Raw genomic sequence first — 17,001 nt, 5'->3', positions numbered from 1 at the left:
TCTTTTCTATATTCCTTTGTACCCCACATTTTATCTTCTGCTCCTTATTAGTTATAGTTTGCAATCTTTTCCTCAGCAATTATTTGTTTTATTCATTCTTGTGATGTGGCAAGGCCAGTGCTTATTGCCCATTCCTAATTGCCCTTGAGAAGGTGGTGGTGAGCTGCCTTCTTGAACCGCTGCAGTCCATGTGGTGTAGGTACACCCACAGTGCTGTTAGGGAGGGAGTTCCAGGACTTTGACCCAGCGACAGTGAAGGAACGGTGATATATTTCCAAGTCAGGATGGTGAGTGACTCGGAGGGGAACTTCCAGGTGGTGGTATTCCCATGTGTCTGCTGCCCTTATCCTTCTGGATGGAAGAGATGTAGGACTGGGAGGTGCTGCTAAAAGTTCCTTGGCAAATTCCTGCTGTGCATCCTGTAAATCAGGTACACAGACATGATATGCTGCTGGTAAAAGCATTGAATGTCTAAGATGATGGATGGAGTGCCAATCAAGGGTTACCTTGTCCTGGATGATTTTTGTGGGAGCTGGACTCAATCAGGCAAGTGGAGAGTATCCATCACACTCCTGACTTGTGCCTTGTAGATGGTGGACAGGCTTTGGGGAGTCAGGAGGTGAGATACTCACCACAGGATTCCTAGCCTCTGACCTGCTCTTGTAGCCTCAGTATTTATATGGCTAGTCCAGTTCAGTTTCTGGTCAATGGTAACCCCCAGGATGTTGATAGTGGGGGATTCAGTGATGGTAATGCCATTGAATGTCAAGGGATAATGTTTAGATTCTGTCTTGTTGGAGATGGTCATTGCCTGGCACCTGTGTGGCGTGAATGTTGTATGCCACTTATCAGCCCAAGGCTGGACGTTGTCCAGGTCTTGCTGCACATAGGCACAGGTTGCTCCAGTGTCTGAGGAGTCACAAATGGTGAACATTGTGCAATTTTGCAATCATCAGCGAAAATCCCCATTTCTGATTTTATGATGGAGGAAACGTCATTGATGAAGCAGCTGAAGATCAGCCAATCCCCAATTTCCCTTTGGAAGGTGGTGGTGAGCCACTTTCTTAACAACCGAGTGGCCTGCTAGGTCATTTAGAGGATAGTTAAGAGTCAACAACATTGCCGCGGGTCTGGAGTCACATGTAGGTCAGACCGGGTAAGGGCGTTAGTGAACCAGATGGTTAGATGGTTTCTTTGGGCAATCCAGCAATTTCATCGTCACCATTCCCGACATTAGGGGCTGGATTGTAAGGAATGCTGCAGTTTTTGCACCCCATCAACCCCCACCCTGCCCCCTCCAACCCCCTACCACCCCACATCCCACCCCCACCCAACCCTCCCCACCTCCCACCCCCTCCTCCCCACCCCAACCTAGCCTCCCCGCCTCCCACTCCCCCCACCCCCACCCAACCCTCCCCACCTCCCACCCCCACCCAGCCCTCCCCACCTCCCACTCCCCCCACCCCCACCCAGCCCTCCCCACTCACCCCCTCAAACTCCCCATCTCCCACCCCCACACCCCCACTACCCACCCAACCCCTCCATCCTCCACCCTCCCAATTCCCCACCTACCACCCAGCAACCCCCCCCACCCCTTCCACACCCCCACCTCACCAGCTAAAATGTCAGGAGAAAACCAGCCAACTCTTGACTGCCCCATTTAATGCTGGGAGCAGCGTTAATTGCTTCAAGGCGAGACTTCTGCCCTTTCTCAAGAGGAAGTACCGCCTTAGAGAGCAGCTGGTCCACTTATATAAACTTATAACACAAAGAATAAAATACTTATTAAAACAAGAAAAATGAACTATATTACACCAGACAAAAATGTTGGAAATGTCTCAATATATTCACAAGAAAGTGATTCAAATATTCACTATCCCTTCACCCCTGGTATATCTTTACAGGCACATACAAATTAGGAGAGAGAAAATAATTGACCACATCTACCTTATACTCTAATGTTCAGGGTAGGTATACAGTACAAGCGAATTATCAGGAGAACTGTGGTCAGACATACCACACTCCAAATTAAATGACAAATGCGACCAAAGCAGATTCTGTGGATTTCTCAACAGCCCACCCAGATGTTTGTCACATTGTGAGCCAATCAGTTTCACTGAAAGTCTGTCTTTCTTATGAGTGTTTCCAATCTCCACATTTGAAGGTCTCGCCTTTGAATTCTTCCCAAACATCACTCCCACTCGGACGGCTTCAACAAGGATTCACCTCCAGGGTTTCAGTCTCACCTTCCAAAGAGTCCTTTTCCCTGGATCTCCGAGTGCCCTCAGGCTTCACCTTCTGAGCACACTCTCTGATCTTCAGCCGTGCCAAGCAGAACACCACCGCTCTAAAAGGCCAGCAGTAAGGTGTCAGCAACCTTCGGCTGGCTGCCTCCTCAGATCTTCAGGGCTTCTCTTAAGCATGCTTCACTTCAAGTCTGCTCCTCACAGCTCTCACTTTAACACAGAGCCTATTGCTCTGCTCCTTTCTTTTAGCTTTACTCCTGGGGCCTTTTTATGATCCCTGTCTTTCTCCCTGCCTGGAACTTTCTTCTGGGACCTCTCCCTGTCTGCCTCCCCACGACCTTCCCCCTGGGAATAGCACTCCGGTTCAGGTCAGCTGACCTGCAGTCCGGCACCGTTTCACTCCTTTACTCCTGCGCAGGCGCACAGGGCTGGTCTTCGGCCTAGAGACATGAAAAGACATGAACTGCGCACGTGCCGCCACTTCCCGGCTGGGGCACGAGCAGAGGTCCCGAGGCCCACTGGGAACAGGAGCTTCCCACCTCCGAGGTAAATATTCCAGTTTCATCGCAAATACTCGTCCGGTAACACAACGATTACATACCGATCCCCTTGTTCAGAAGATGTCACGCCCACCGCCTTCTCAAGGAAATTTAGATGCAGACAATAAATGCTGGCCTGATCAGGGGTGCCTACCTCCATGAGTAATGTTTAAAAAAAATCCCTACTTCCTACACTAATGCATGCATGAGGTCACCAATTTAGCAAGTTAGTGACAAATTAGGAGGCATCTTTTGCTGAGGCTGTTTTGATCACCAGGTGCAGGATTGAGTGACGTGAGAACGGTGTCCATGTTGGATTGTCCATTGTTGCACACTCTGCTACCGCCAGGGGAAAACAGTAGCTTAAGAGTGAAAGTTAGGGGGAGGGGGGAACTGAGCCATTGGGTACAAAGATTGTCCTGGAAATAGCTGAGCTCCTGTACAAATTAAACAAGGCTCTTTCAAGCTGTTCTTTTCTCCAAGTCTGTTTCATGAGATGGGGAGGAAGTAGTTTCCCAGGTGTTTGAGGGTTAAAGACGTCTGCATGGTATAGATGGAATGAGGGCTACTCACCGACAAGCCTGCTTTCCCTGGTTCACCACGAGATCCTTTTGCCCCTTTTTCACCCTGAAAACATTACAGAGAGCTCAGAATTAACATTTCACAAGATTTTGAGATTTAGAATGAGTGAGCACATCATTTAATCAATGTTCTCCCGTGCCCGTCAATACGTATAGAATCATAGAATTATACAGCACAGGAAGAAGCCATTTGGCCCATCGTGCCTATGCTGGCTCTTTGAAAGAGTTAACCAATTAGTCCCACTCCCCCCCCCCACCACTTTCCCGGGAACCCTGCGAATTTCACCTCTCCAAATATTTATCCAGCCTTTTCCAGTTCTAATGAAGACTCACTAGCCCATTCCTCCCGTTGAAGATGCTGCCTATGAGCGTTTCCAGCACTTTCTGTTTTTAATGCAGCTTTCCAAAGCTCCTAATGAATGTATTTCCACCGCTCTTTCAATCATCACATTCCAGGTCACAACAACTCATGGATCTCCCCCTCTGGTTCTTTTGCCAATTACCTTGAATCCTGAAATGGGAATGTTTTACCCCTGGTTACATTATCGAAACCCCACAAATGTTTATAATATTGTGGTGACACATCAAAATGTTTCCCTGGGTTTTTGTTTTGCTTGAAAAATTTAGAATCAAGATTTAAACATTTCTGTCAATTTCTCCATTGCTGACAAGTCAAAGGCTTAATTCGACAAAATACATTTTGAGTATATTTCTTTTTTGGTAAAACAAATTGGGATTGATTCTATAGAATAATGTAGGTACTTTCTATTCCCTTGCACAACAGCCTTGAAGACAAATGGAACACATTGACTGCTATCAATATATGGTCATTAGCACTGAGTCCAGATATTGGAGATGCTAAGGCTGTTCTTCACAGTGCAGAGAAGACTAAGGGGAGATTTAATAGAGGCGTTTAAAAATCATTAAGGGCTTTGATAGAGTAAATAAGGAGAAACCGTTTCCATCGTCTGAAGGCTCAGCAACTTGTTCCCCTTCAAGTCACTCACCATCCTAACCTGGAAATATATCGCCGTTCCTTCACTGTGGCTGAGTCAAAATCCTGGAACTCCCTTCCTAACAGCACTGTGGGTGTACCTACACCGCATGGACTGCAGCGGTTCGAGAAGGCAGCTCACCACCACCTTCTCAAAAGGCAATTAGGGGTGGGCAATAAATCCCCTGAATGAATAGATGAAGAAAAAGAGCACGCAGATTCCAGATAATTGGCAAAGGGATGACAGGGGGAGATGAGGTGGTTTTAGTTATACTTGTTCATGGGCTGTGGGCATCAGTGGCGAGGCCAGCATTTATTGCTCTTGTTCAGAGTCAACCACTTTGCTGTGGGTCTGGAGCCAAATGTAAGCCAGGCCAGTTAAGGACAGCAGATTTTCTTCCCTAAAGGACATGAGTGAACCAGGTGGGGTTTTTACAACAATTGGCAATAGTTTCACAGCCATCATCAGACTTTTAATTCCAGATTTTTACTAAATTCAAATTTCATCACCTGCTGTAATGGGATTTGAACCCATTTCCCCAGAGCATTACCCAAGGTATCTAGAATACTAGCCCAGTGACAATACCACTATGCCACCACCACCTCCCCCTACACAGAGTGCGTAGTTGTAATCTGGAACATGCTAATTGAAAGGGCAGTGGAAACAGATTCAATAACTTCCAAAAGGGAATTGGATAAAATCTCAAGGGGGAGAAACCTGCAGGGTTATGGGGAAAGAACAGGGGAGTGGGATTGATTGGATCACTCTTTCAAAGAGCCAACACAGGCAGGATGGGCTGAATGGCCTCCGTCAGCGCTGTATCAATTCTCCGATTCTGCAAAAAAATAGGCTTTGGATTACCTGGACATATATAGCTCACAATACGAAGCCTCAATAAATGATGTCCCTTTTCAACGCTGAGTAGTTAGGATCTTTCTTTATACATGTAAATAGTATTGCAGCTGGCCTGCTTCTGAGACTTATGAAACATGATCACGAAACTCAAAGGCAATGACATTTTCTTCCGTACCACTGCACTGTGCGGTAAGACTGAAGACAGTCACACTACTTTAATAGTTATTACGTGTTGAAGAACAAGAGAGTCTGTGGATTTTATTGCAAAAACAGGATATCCAGATGTTTGCGCATTAAGCTTTCACTGTCTGGATGGTTTTGTTATGCATACTCTCCATTGGTCGAGTCCAAACAAGTTGCCAAATGACATAAGCAGCCTGAAATTGATTTTCTTGCCACTTGACATGAATGTTCACAGTTGATAAAAGGAGGAAGGATTTTGGAACAAATAAACTGGAGAAATTGCCCTTCCCCCTGCCTGTTTTTCTGGGCAGAGGTATTCCTTTTAAGGATTGATTTTGGTTATGCAATTCGCACTCCCCATCCCTGCCCCAGCATCCAACCCCCACCTCATCCCGAAAGTACACCCAGCGCCGAGTCGGAAACCCGGGATATGCAAGTGTGCAGGGCTCCTGCCTGAATTAGACATTAACTCCCTTGAATGAGCAAGTCAGTGTCGTATCTCCTGTTTTAACTTCCTACTCAATTTGGTTTCAGGCTCATGTAGCTTGGAGCAATAGTACTGAAGACTTGTGCTCCACAACTTGCCGCGCCCCTAGCCAAGCTGTTCCAGTACAGCTACAACACTGGCATCTACCCGGCTATGTGGAAAATTGCCCAGGTATGTCCTGTACATAAAAAGCAGGGCAAATCCAACCAGGTCAATTACCGCCTATCCATCATGAATAAAGTAATGGAAGGGGTCATCAACAGTGCTATCAAGCAGCACTTGCTTAGCAATAACCTGCTCACTGACGTCCAGTTTGGGTTCCACCAGGGTCACTCAGCTCCTGACCTCATTACAGCCTTGGTTCAAACACGGACAAAAGAGCTGAACTCCCAAGGTGAGGTGAGAGTGACTGCCCTTGACATCAAGGCTGCATTTGACCGAGTGTGGCATCAAGAAGCCCTAGCAAAACTGGAGTCAATGGGAATCAGGGGCAAAACTCTCCACTGGTTGATGTCATACCTAGCACAAAGGAAGATGGTTATGGTTGTTGGAGGTCAGTCATCTCAGCTCCAGGACATCACAGCAGGGATTCCTCAGGGTCGTGTCCTCGGCCCAACCATCTTCAGCTGCTTCATCAATGACCTTCCTTCCATCATAAGGTCAGAAGTGGGGATGTTCGCTAATGATTGCACAATGTTCAGCACCATTCACGACTCCTCAGAGTCCATGTCCATGTCCATGTCCATGTCCAAATGCAGCAAGACTAGGACAATATCCAGGCTTGGGCTGACAAGTGGCAAGTAACATTCGCGCCACACAAGTGTCAGGCAATGACCATCTCCAACAAGAGAGAATCCAACCATCGCCCCTTGATGTTCAATGGCATTACCATCACTGAATCCCCCACTATCAACATCCTGGGGGTTACCATTGACCAGAAACTAACCTGGACTATAAATACTTGTAGCCACAGTATTTATAGAAACTATAAATACTGTGGCTACAAGAGCAGGTCAGAGGCTAGGAATCGTGCGACGTGTAACCCACCTCCTGACTCCCCAAAACCTACAAGGCACAAGTCAGGAGTGTGATGGAATACCCTCCACTTGCCTGGATGAGCACAGCTCCCACAATACTCAAGGAGCTTGACACCGTCTAGGACAAAGCAGCCCACTTGATTGGCACCACATCCACAAACATTAACTCCCTCCTTAGGCAGCACCTTCCAAACCCACGACCACTACCACATGGAAGGACAAGGGCAGCAGATAGATGGGAACACCACCACTTGGAAGTTCCCCTCCAAGTCACTCACCATCCTGACTTGGAAATATATCACCGTTCCTTCACTGTCGCTGGGTCAAAATTCTGGAACTCCCTTCCTAACAGCACTGTGGGTGTACCTACACCACATGGACTGCAGCAGTTCAAGGCAGCAGCTCACCACCACCTTCTCAAGGGCAACTCGGCATGGGCAATAATTGCTGGCCTAGCCAGTGAAGCCCACATCACATGAATGATTAAAAAAAGAGCCTAATGGCCAAGGCAGAGCCAATACAGAGCAGCGTGTATAAATCCACCTCAGTCGCATGCTCAGGAATTCCCTTCCTAAACCTCTCCATCCACTTCTCTCTCCTTGACCTCTCTCTGACTAAGCTTTTAGTCGCCTGTCTGAATAAATCTTGGTGCGGCTCAGTGTTAACATTGACATAGTCACGCAGTATATATAGTACTGAAGCAGGCCTTTTGACCCAACTGGTCCATGCGAGTGTTTATACTCTAAAGAAGTCTCCTGTCACCTCTCACCGTCTAACCTGATTAACACTTCCTCCTCTTCCTTTCCCTCTCACGTTCTTATCTGGTTGCCCTTTAAATGCATCTAAACGATTTGCCTCAACCACTCACTGTGACATCGAATTCCACATTCTAACCAATCTCTGATTTTCTTTGACAATGCTCCTGCGAACTTTCTTGGGATGTTTTGCAACAGTAAAGGTGCTATTGAAATGCAAGTTGTTGTTGTTGCTGTGTGCAGAGGTTTAGCTGCTGCCGGTCAAGCTTTCTACCATTGGAACAGTGAACGTTGTTTCAAGAATCTGGTGAATAAAAGCTCTCCTGATGCTTTGAACACGGTAACAGAACTAGCATATTTGTATTGTCCATCGGCCAACAGAGGTATATATATATATATATGTGTGTGTGTATATATTTATTTATTGCATCATATTCATTAAGCTGCCTAATGTTACCCTGACATTTGTGTGCCAAAACAATAAAAAGAAAGACTTGCATTTCTATAGTGCCTTTCATGTCCCAAAGCACTTTACAGCCAGAGAAGTACTTTTAGGTGTTGTCAGCTTTGGAGTGTAGAAAATGTGGCAAATAATTTGCACACAGCAAGCTCCCACAAATAGCAATGTCATAATGAGCTGATAATCAGATTTTAATGACATTAATTGAGAGATAAATATTGGCATGTGACCCATTCTGAAGCCTGCCTAACATGAGGCTTAGGCGACATGGCTGTTAAAGGTTAAAGGGTTGCTTTACTGGAAAGAAGGTGTAAGGTGTCCACACCTGGAGGCAATGGCAGCAGCATCTGTGTTTACAGTGGTTAGACTGCTAGTCTTCAAAGTCCTGGGAAGGCGTTGAGAGTGTCAGGTTATAAATGGTTTGGCTTTAAACTGTCCATTTACTTCCAAGATAAAATAGAGTTGAGGTCTGAAGAAAAGCTAGAATCAGCATTTCTACCTGGATTCAAGGCCCATGTGATTCACATTGCCATGGAGATGGGCTTTTAGAGGGGAAAGGTTTCTCAGGTACTCCTGAAAACTTAAATAGACAGGCAGTCTGCCAGGGTCTGGGAGAGGGGGAGCAGCCAGGGGCCAAAAATCTCTGGTTCACTGTGTAGGAATGTAGGGTGAGATTACATTTGGATTAAAAAGACCCAATTCATGAGGATTCGAAACAAGGCTGGAAGATTTGCCTAACTTATGTTGCAGGGAGAATTGCCAGGAAAAACCCTCACCAAGAGAGACAGTTCTGGGGTTAAAAGTTACCAGGTTTGGAAAGGAAAGGAACAGAAGTAAAACCTCGGGAGCTAAGAATCAGTTTGGTTTTGGACCAGGGAAAATAGAATGACTGCTTAAGTCACGGTGTAAAGTATACATATGAAGTGGGCTTTTCAGTTGTGTTAAAAGTAAAAGGGGAATGTTCTGTTCTACAGTTTAAAGTAAGTTGCCTGTAAAAATAGTGTTTAGTCAATAGTGCTTTTAGTCTGTTTACTACAGTAAAACTCCTAAAAAGTGAAATCTTGTCATGTCATCCTTGCAGCTATTCATTGGAAGTTCCAATTTCTATTTTAAGGGCAGGATTTTTCCGTCGGTGAGCGGGGGCGGGGGGGGGGCCAGCTCGCCGCCATGTAAAATGACGCGCGGTGACATCAGGCGGAACTCCCGACGTCACCGCGCCCCATTTAAATTTTCCGGTAGGCGGGGGTGCAGCAAAATCAGCTGTGTGCCCGCCGACCTGTCAATGGCCAATTGAGGCCAATGACAGAGTCATTTAGCTAATTAATGGACCTGCCCGTCCAACCTTAAGGTTAACGGGCAGGCCAGGAGCACCGGTGTAGGTTTTAAAAAATTTTTATTAAAGTTTTTGTAAAAATTATGGACATGTCCCAACTCATGCGACAGTGTCACATGAGGGGACATGTCAGGAATTACTTTTTTCTCTATTTTTAATATTTGTCACAGAACAGCTGATCTCCCTGAGGCTGCACTTAGCCTCAGGGAGGTGAGTGCGTTCTTTAGTGCACATGCGCGAAAGAGCGCACTCTTGATTTTGGGATTCCCCCCCGCCCGCACAGGGAGCGCATCGCGCTTCTATGCGGACGTAGCACTGGGTGGGCCTTAATTAGCCCGCCCACGTAAAATGGCGCAGCGCCCCCAATCGGGGGCGCCGATTGGAAGCGTGCCTGTGTGCGCCCGTCATTCAACTTCACCCCCGACGGGGGGACAATCCTGCCCTGTCTCTATGAAGATCGTAACAAACATGACAGGCGTATGCCTCCTAACTCAACCACGCCCCAGTTTAACTAAGAATCTCTTTATATCTGATCAAGTGAAACCCCAATTAATGCTCTCCACAATTGGCATACAATTAACACTCACAATCTCTTGACTTAAAGGCAAGAGTGCTGCCTATTGACCACGGCTGACACCTGACATCAGCTTTGTACTCAACAGACTAAACACCAGTAGAATAAATTCATTTTGTCTGATGTCCGTACCTTAATTCCTTTTTCTCCTTTTGGCCCTTGTTCTCCTAATTCACCTGGATTTCCCTGAATGGAGGAAACAGACACGTTACACTGACATGGATTTGGAGGATTAGCTAGAAGAACTTGAATTTAAATACCAGCTTCCACATAGTTCTTCACAGCCAACAAAATACTTCTTTGAAGTGAAGTTGCTATTTTACTGAAGGGAAATGCATTAGCCTACATGCACACAGCAAGCTCCCACAAACAGCAATGTGATAATGACCAGATAATCAGTCTCAGTGATATTGGTTGAGGGATAAATGCTGGTCAAGACACCAGGGAGAACTCCCCAACTCGTCTTTGAAACAGGATATATGTGGGATATTTCACTTGCACCTGGGCAGGCAAACAGGGTCTCTGTTTAACGTCTCCTTCAGAGGTGCTTGTGCAGCACTCCCTCAGTACTGTCCCTCTAACAGAGCAATACTCCCTCAGTACTGTCCCTCTAACAGAGCAATACTCCCTCAGTACTGTCCCTCTAACAGAGCAATGCTCCTTCAGTACTGTCCCTCTAACAGAGCAATACTCCCTCAGTACTGTCCCTCTAACAGAGCAATACTCCCTCAGTACTGTCCCTCTAACAGAGCAATACTCCCTCAGTGCTGTCCCTCTAACAGAGCAATACTCCCTCAGTACTGGCCCTCTAACAGAGCAATGCTCCCTCAGTACTGTCCCTTTGATAGTGCTGCATTCCCTCAGAATTGCTGTCTCTGACCATGCAGGGCTTCGGTCAGTACTGTCCTTCTGATTGTGCAGTGCTTGCTCAGGACTGTTCCCCTGACAGTGTTGCAGTCCCTCAGTATTGCACTGAATTCTCAGCCTAGATTTTGTGCCCGAGTCTCTGGAGTGGGACTTGAACCTATGACCCTCATCCTCAGGTGAGAATGTTACCGATCAGTCAGGGCTGATATGAACCGTATATTAACTGCACAGCCATGTGCTCAAATGTTTTGGTTTAAGAGATCATACCGGTGCTCCTTGCTGTCCAGCAGCTCCCCTCAGTCCTGGTAAACCTGAATAACCCTGTGGAAATTAGGCACAGTGGTAAAACACTTATTATCTACTCAGTTCAATTTTTGTTGCCGCATTCAAGTCTAGAATTAATATTAAAATATTTCTCATCACAATCATTATGGTCAACTTTATACTTTTCATGGAATATAGTGGGATTAGGTAGGTAGGTCGGGTGTTTCTCACGTGTCGGTGCAGACTCGATGGGCCGAAGGGCCTCTTCTGCACTGTGATTCTGTGAATGCATGAACATGTAGAATGAGGGCCCCATAAATATAGATAGAAATTTTAGAGCACTTTACAACAGGAGCGGAATTTGAGTTAGTCCATCCCCAGGATTACTGTCTCTCATTATGGGTTCAAACATGCTTTTGACATTGTTGTAACGGTTGTAGAATAAGTGAACGGTGATTACACAGGATTACAAACAACTTGCAGCACTCGGACCAAGGTGTTTATATTCCACACAAGCTGCTCCTATGCTACTTCAGCTAACCCTATCCACATATTCCTTTTGTACTCACCTAGCTTTCCCTTAAATGCATCTGTTACTCACCTCAATCTCATTAGGCTGTTATTTGAAAAGGAACAAAGTGCAGGGTTAGTGGGGAGAAGCCGGGGGAGTGACGAGTAAGTTGCTCGCTCGGAGAGTCAGTACAGACACGATGGGCCAAATGGCCTCCTCCTGCACTGTAACAACTCTGTGATTCCTCGTGGTAGCAATTTCCTCATTTTCACCACTCCTGGAGTAACGGCCCATTGGATTTATTAAAGACTATTAAAAGACATTTAAGGCCCCTATTTTTGTTTCCCCCAAAAGTTCCCTATGCTTTACCCTCTCAAACCTTTCCATAATATTAAAGGTCTCTATCAGGTCAGCCCTCCGTCTTCTCTTCCTGAGGGAAAAGAAGTCTCCTGTACAAATCTTTCCTGATGGTTATAACCTTTCCGTTCTTTTTTTGCACCTTCTTTAGCGCCTCTATACCCTTTCCAGAATATGGACACCAACACTGTTGTCAAGCGTTGTCTAACCAAGGTTGCCCACAAGTTTAACATAACCTCTCCATTGTCAATGCTATCTATCCCTCTAGAAATGAACCTCCATGTTTTCCTTGTTTCTAAAGTCTTTTCCATATGCATCATTCTTTGAACCGATTTGCGTGTGAGTGCGTGTATGTCTCTAAATCCCATTGTTCCCTTTCTCTATTTCACCTCATCATCCGAGGATCATGTGATCTGCTTATTCCTCCTATGAGAATTCATCTTTATTGAAATCCCTTTGCCAATTACACACCCAAATGCAGCAAGATTATTAATGTCTTTTGTGTTTTGATGCAGTCCTCCTTTGTACCTCCCCAGTTAGATGCTGCCTGCAAACTAATGGATTGTACACCCAGCTGCTGAGTCCATATTGTTCATGTGAATGTGATCTCGGCACCACTCCCTGTGGGGCACCACTTCCCACCGATTGCAGCCCGTGGCCCCTAGAATTCAGAGCAATATAAAGAAATTACCTTGTATCCTTCATCTCCTGGCTCACCCCGATCTCCACGTGGACCCCCAGGGCCCTGTCAAAGGGAACAATCTGTCATATACAGTGTAAAGACGTCTCTCGTACCCAATCATTTGAGATTAAATCATTCTCTGTGAATCATTTCTTTGGCTGTTAGTTTGGCCACCTGCCTACACTTGAATCCCTCAATGTTTGAGGAAGAACCATCCTTTAACTTGAAGTGCAATTGCCTTTCAATACCAGGAATGCAGGGCAGGACCATGTTATGTTTTGAGTTTTAAAGCTATCAGTTCACCATTAAAAAATTCCCAAAACATCAAATCCTTCCTGATTCAAAAGCTTGTTTCAATAAGAAACACTCTTCAATCTTTAGCTGCTTTTATATTGGATCCAGGGTAATCTTTCTGGATTCTCTAAGGCCCAGCTACTGGAGAGAGCCTAGTGGGTGTACGAGACTCGCACACCAGGAATGAGTAGCACTGAAGCCACAGTGAATGGTCGATTAGGGCTCGAGAGGTCATCTGGTTTACCTCCTCTCCTAATTTTTATGTTTTTATGAGTGTCTCATGACGCAGCTGTGTCATCCATTGAGTTGGAGGCAGGGAGGGAGTGACATTAGGACTCATGGAAAACAGAGTTTATGGGGTGAATCTTTGGGAGGCTGTGGGGGAGTTGGCAGCCGGCTGGAGATCCGGACAGCTGGAGATCCGGAGAGCTGGAGATCCGGAGAGCTGGAGATCCGGAGAGCTGGAGATCCGGAGAGCAGGAGATCCGGAGAGGAATCCGCGTTGCCTCCTTTGGGGTAGGCCCTCTGAATTATGAGCCAATCAAGCAATTAACAGCAGGCCTTCCACAGGATCAGGACCACGGGGGTGGGAAGTGCCGCCCGCTGAGAGCTGCCGGCCAATCAGGAGGCGCTTTCGTTCAGCAGCACCACGAGGGAGATGGTGGCTGCTGCAGGAAACACACCCACTGGAGGCCCAGAATCATGGAACAACCCAGGCCAGAGGTAAGTGGTGGCAGGAGGGGTTTCGTGGGGTGGGGGATACAGGGGAGGGGGGTGTAGGGGTGTCAGCACCAAGGGAAGTGGGGTGGCTCTCACTGGGTCCCTCCCTTCCTGATGTCGGGTCCCTTTATCCGGCCTTTGAATGAGGTCCGCCCCAAACTGCCACTCCTGGGAGCCCGTTACCTACAAAGGTTTGCTTGTCGTGCTCCCCGTGTGGTGACAGGGCCGCCTGACAATGGTTTAATACCAGCAGTGGCTGGATGAGGCCCTTAGGCAGATTAATTGTCCACTTAAGGACCTCAATTGGTGGCGGGGTTGATAGTCTGACCATGAGCCTGCCCACCACGGACAATCCGGGTGGAGGCGGGAAGGTGGCAGGGTCCCCGCCCACCACCCTCCCCACCTCCAAACTCAAAGGGCATAAAATACTGCCTTATATTACAGCAAACAAACTTTTTTCACTCTGCAAACAGAGTCTGCGTTGCAGCAACCAGTCTACAGAGTCTATTTAAGAAAAGCCTCTGCAGCAAAAAGGGACTACAGCAAACAGAACTCATGACTGTAACTGCAGCAACTTCTTCCGAGGAAAGCTGGGTAATGTCTCCAGCAAAGAGCAGTGAGCGGAGGATAGTAGTTTACATAAATTATTTGTATAAAATAAATCCCAAACACTTGCAGCAGCACAGACTCCAGGCTGATAGTGGGATCACCTAATCATCTCCCATCCGGCTGGGAATAGCAGTGGCACCAACACCCCATGAAACCTAGCGTACAGGGGGTCTTGTGGCACAGTGGGTAGTGTCCCTGCCTCTGAGCCAGAAGCTCTGGGTTCAAGTCCCACCCCAGGAATTGATGACCAAGTAAGATGTGTTTATGAACATGGGTGAAGCAGGTTGAGTATTGACCTGCAACTGTTCCCAACACACGCCATTGGCAGGCGGTAAGAGCGGGAGAGATTCCTGGTCAGTCATGTGATGGAAAGAAAGTTGGAGCCTCGACCATCACTATCCACAGCTCCAGGCTACGACAGATATTTAAAAGTGCATGTTGCCACAACAACTCAAACGCCCTGAGTGGACTGTAACACAGCACCACCAAGCTGCCTTCTGCTCTAATATAAAAGCACAATACTGTGGATGATTTATACTGTTTAAGGGGGTGGAGCTAGAGAGAAGGCCAGTGATAGGTGAGGGCTAAGGAGAGATTGACAAAGATGTTATGGACAAAAGGAGTATTAATGGTAGTGTTAATGACTTAAGAAGATGCTGATAGTGGCATAAAGGTAAGATAGCAGAATGTGTTAATAACAGAACAAGGGTCAGTGCTCTGTGAAAGAACAAGTAACAGGTGGCCCTTTTGGGGGTGGAGTTGGGGGGGTGGAGGTGGTGGGGAAAAAGGGATAAAAAATAGGATAAATAAATGAATAAAAATAAAAACAAGTGAAAAAAGTAAATTTAAATAAAAAAGGGGTGAAGATAGGGGAGAGAGAGTTCATGGTCTGAAGTTTAGGCACTTGACAGTCTTCCAGATTAAGCTGTCGAACTCAATGATAAGTCTGGAAGGCTGTAAAGTGCCTAAACTTCAGACCATGAGCTCTCTCCTCTATCTTCACCCCTTTTAAATCCCTTACTAAAAAATGTATTTTTATTTTTTATTCACTTGTTCTTATTTTTATTTATTTATTGATTGTTTTATCCCCTTTTTATTCCTTTTTAAGATCCCCATTTCTAACCTTTCCCCCCAACCACTGCCCCCTCCCCCCACCCCCACCCCCAAAAGGGCCATCGGTCACTTGTTCCATGTTGTTCTTTTACAGAGGGCTGACCCTTGTTCTGCCCTTCACACATTCTGCTTTCTTACCTTTACACCACTACTGGCACCTCCTTCAGCCCTTACCACTACCATGAACACTCCCTTTGTCTTTTTGTCCATGAAATCTTTGTCAATCTCTCCTTAGCCTCCACCTATCACTGACCTTCTATCCTGCTTTACCTGATCCACCCCCCCACTTAAACAGTGTAAATTCCATCACATTTCTATCTCTCTTTAACTCTGAAGAAGAGTCATACGGATTTGAAACATTAACTCAGTAGCTCTCTCTACAGATGCTATTGGACCTGTTGAGTTTTTCCAGCATTTTCTGTTTTTATTTCAGCTTCCTGCTCTGCTGGGTAACCGACTGAAAACACATGTAAACCGTCACACATCAGGGATGAATGCCTCGAAAGGAAAGATTCCAGAAAACAAACCAGTCTCTTCAGTTAACCCATAAACCCCTTGTTACATGATATTGTTCCTCCTCACTTATCCCTATCTCAGTTTCTTATAATTCCCCAGAGATTTCTCAATCTCCTTAATCTCAGTTTCTAGTTCTCACTTTTCGTCAGTGAGTCTGATGCTAAGAAAGCCCACTGCACAACTACAACGTATACCGAAAGCGTGATTTCTAGGAGGCAGTTACAACAAATTAAATCTAACCCGTCAGACCAGTGGGTGAGGAAGGGTTCAGGTTGTGCCAATCCACTTTAGGTGCCAGGGGACTGGAGAATTGCAATTCTTATGCCCCCGCTCAAAAACAGAACAAACTGACTCTCTGTGCACAATATCTGACCTAAAATCGAGTTTCCAATTGTTAGATATAATTAAAAGTATTATGAAAGAAAGACAAATATGTAAGTAAAACCTTAGGACAGGAGCACAGGGTCAGCGTTTGTGTCCTAGATGAGTGTTCTTTATACAAATACACTGAACATACGGAACAAATTCATTGAATTTCAGACGTTAATTCAAATGGAGGGTATGACCTGCTAGTCATCAGCAAGACATGGCTACAAGACCATGGTCAGGACCAGAACTAAAACCCAGCAACTACAGGCCAGTCAGTTTACTCTCTGTGCTACAAAAACCTTTAAAATCGATAATCTGGGATAAAATGAACAGTCACTTTGGATTAATTAAGGAAAGCCAGCATGGATTTTATTAAAGGCAAATCGTGTCTAACTAATTTGATGGAGATTTGTATTGAAGTATCAGACAGAGTTGATGAGGATAATCCAGTTGATCTGGTGTACATTCACTTCCAAAAGGCCTTTGATAAAGTGCCACACATTAGCTTTTACTGCCTTTTGCTGTTCTTTGTATCTCACCCACTCACCAAGATTTGTGCTACTTCTGTACGCTTTCTCGTTTATGTTTTCGCTTTACCTCTTTGGTCATCCATGGCTGTTTTTTGACAAGTGTAGATCCTGTTCTGTGCCACGT

General features: G+C 45.9%; 1 protein-coding gene across 1 annotated transcript in view; it reads right to left on the bottom strand.

Moving 5' to 3' along the window:
- col24a1 (collagen type XXIV alpha 1) overlaps positions 1 to 17,001 on the bottom strand; it is a 721,848-nt gene that overhangs the window by 37,000 nt on the left and 667,847 nt on the right. Inside the window, exons 42-45 of the mRNA XM_078561886.1 lie at positions 12,736 to 12,789; positions 11,180 to 11,233; positions 10,178 to 10,231; positions 3,359 to 3,412 (exon numbers count right to left, since the gene is read on the bottom strand). Coding sequence (XP_078418012.1) covers positions 3,359 to 3,412; positions 10,178 to 10,231; positions 11,180 to 11,233; positions 12,736 to 12,789 — 216 coding nt within the window. The remainder of the gene's footprint in view (positions 1 to 3,358; positions 3,413 to 10,177; positions 10,232 to 11,179; positions 11,234 to 12,735; positions 12,790 to 17,001) is intronic.

The sequence above is a fragment of the Cetorhinus maximus genome, chromosome 17 (assembly GCF_964194155.1).
Source record: "Cetorhinus maximus chromosome 17, sCetMax3.hap1.1, whole genome shotgun sequence".
NCBI lineage: Eukaryota > Metazoa > Chordata > Chondrichthyes > Lamniformes > Cetorhinidae > Cetorhinus > Cetorhinus maximus.
Note: the sequence above shows the minus strand (reverse complement) of the source record. Positions and strands in the feature narration are given on the sequence as shown.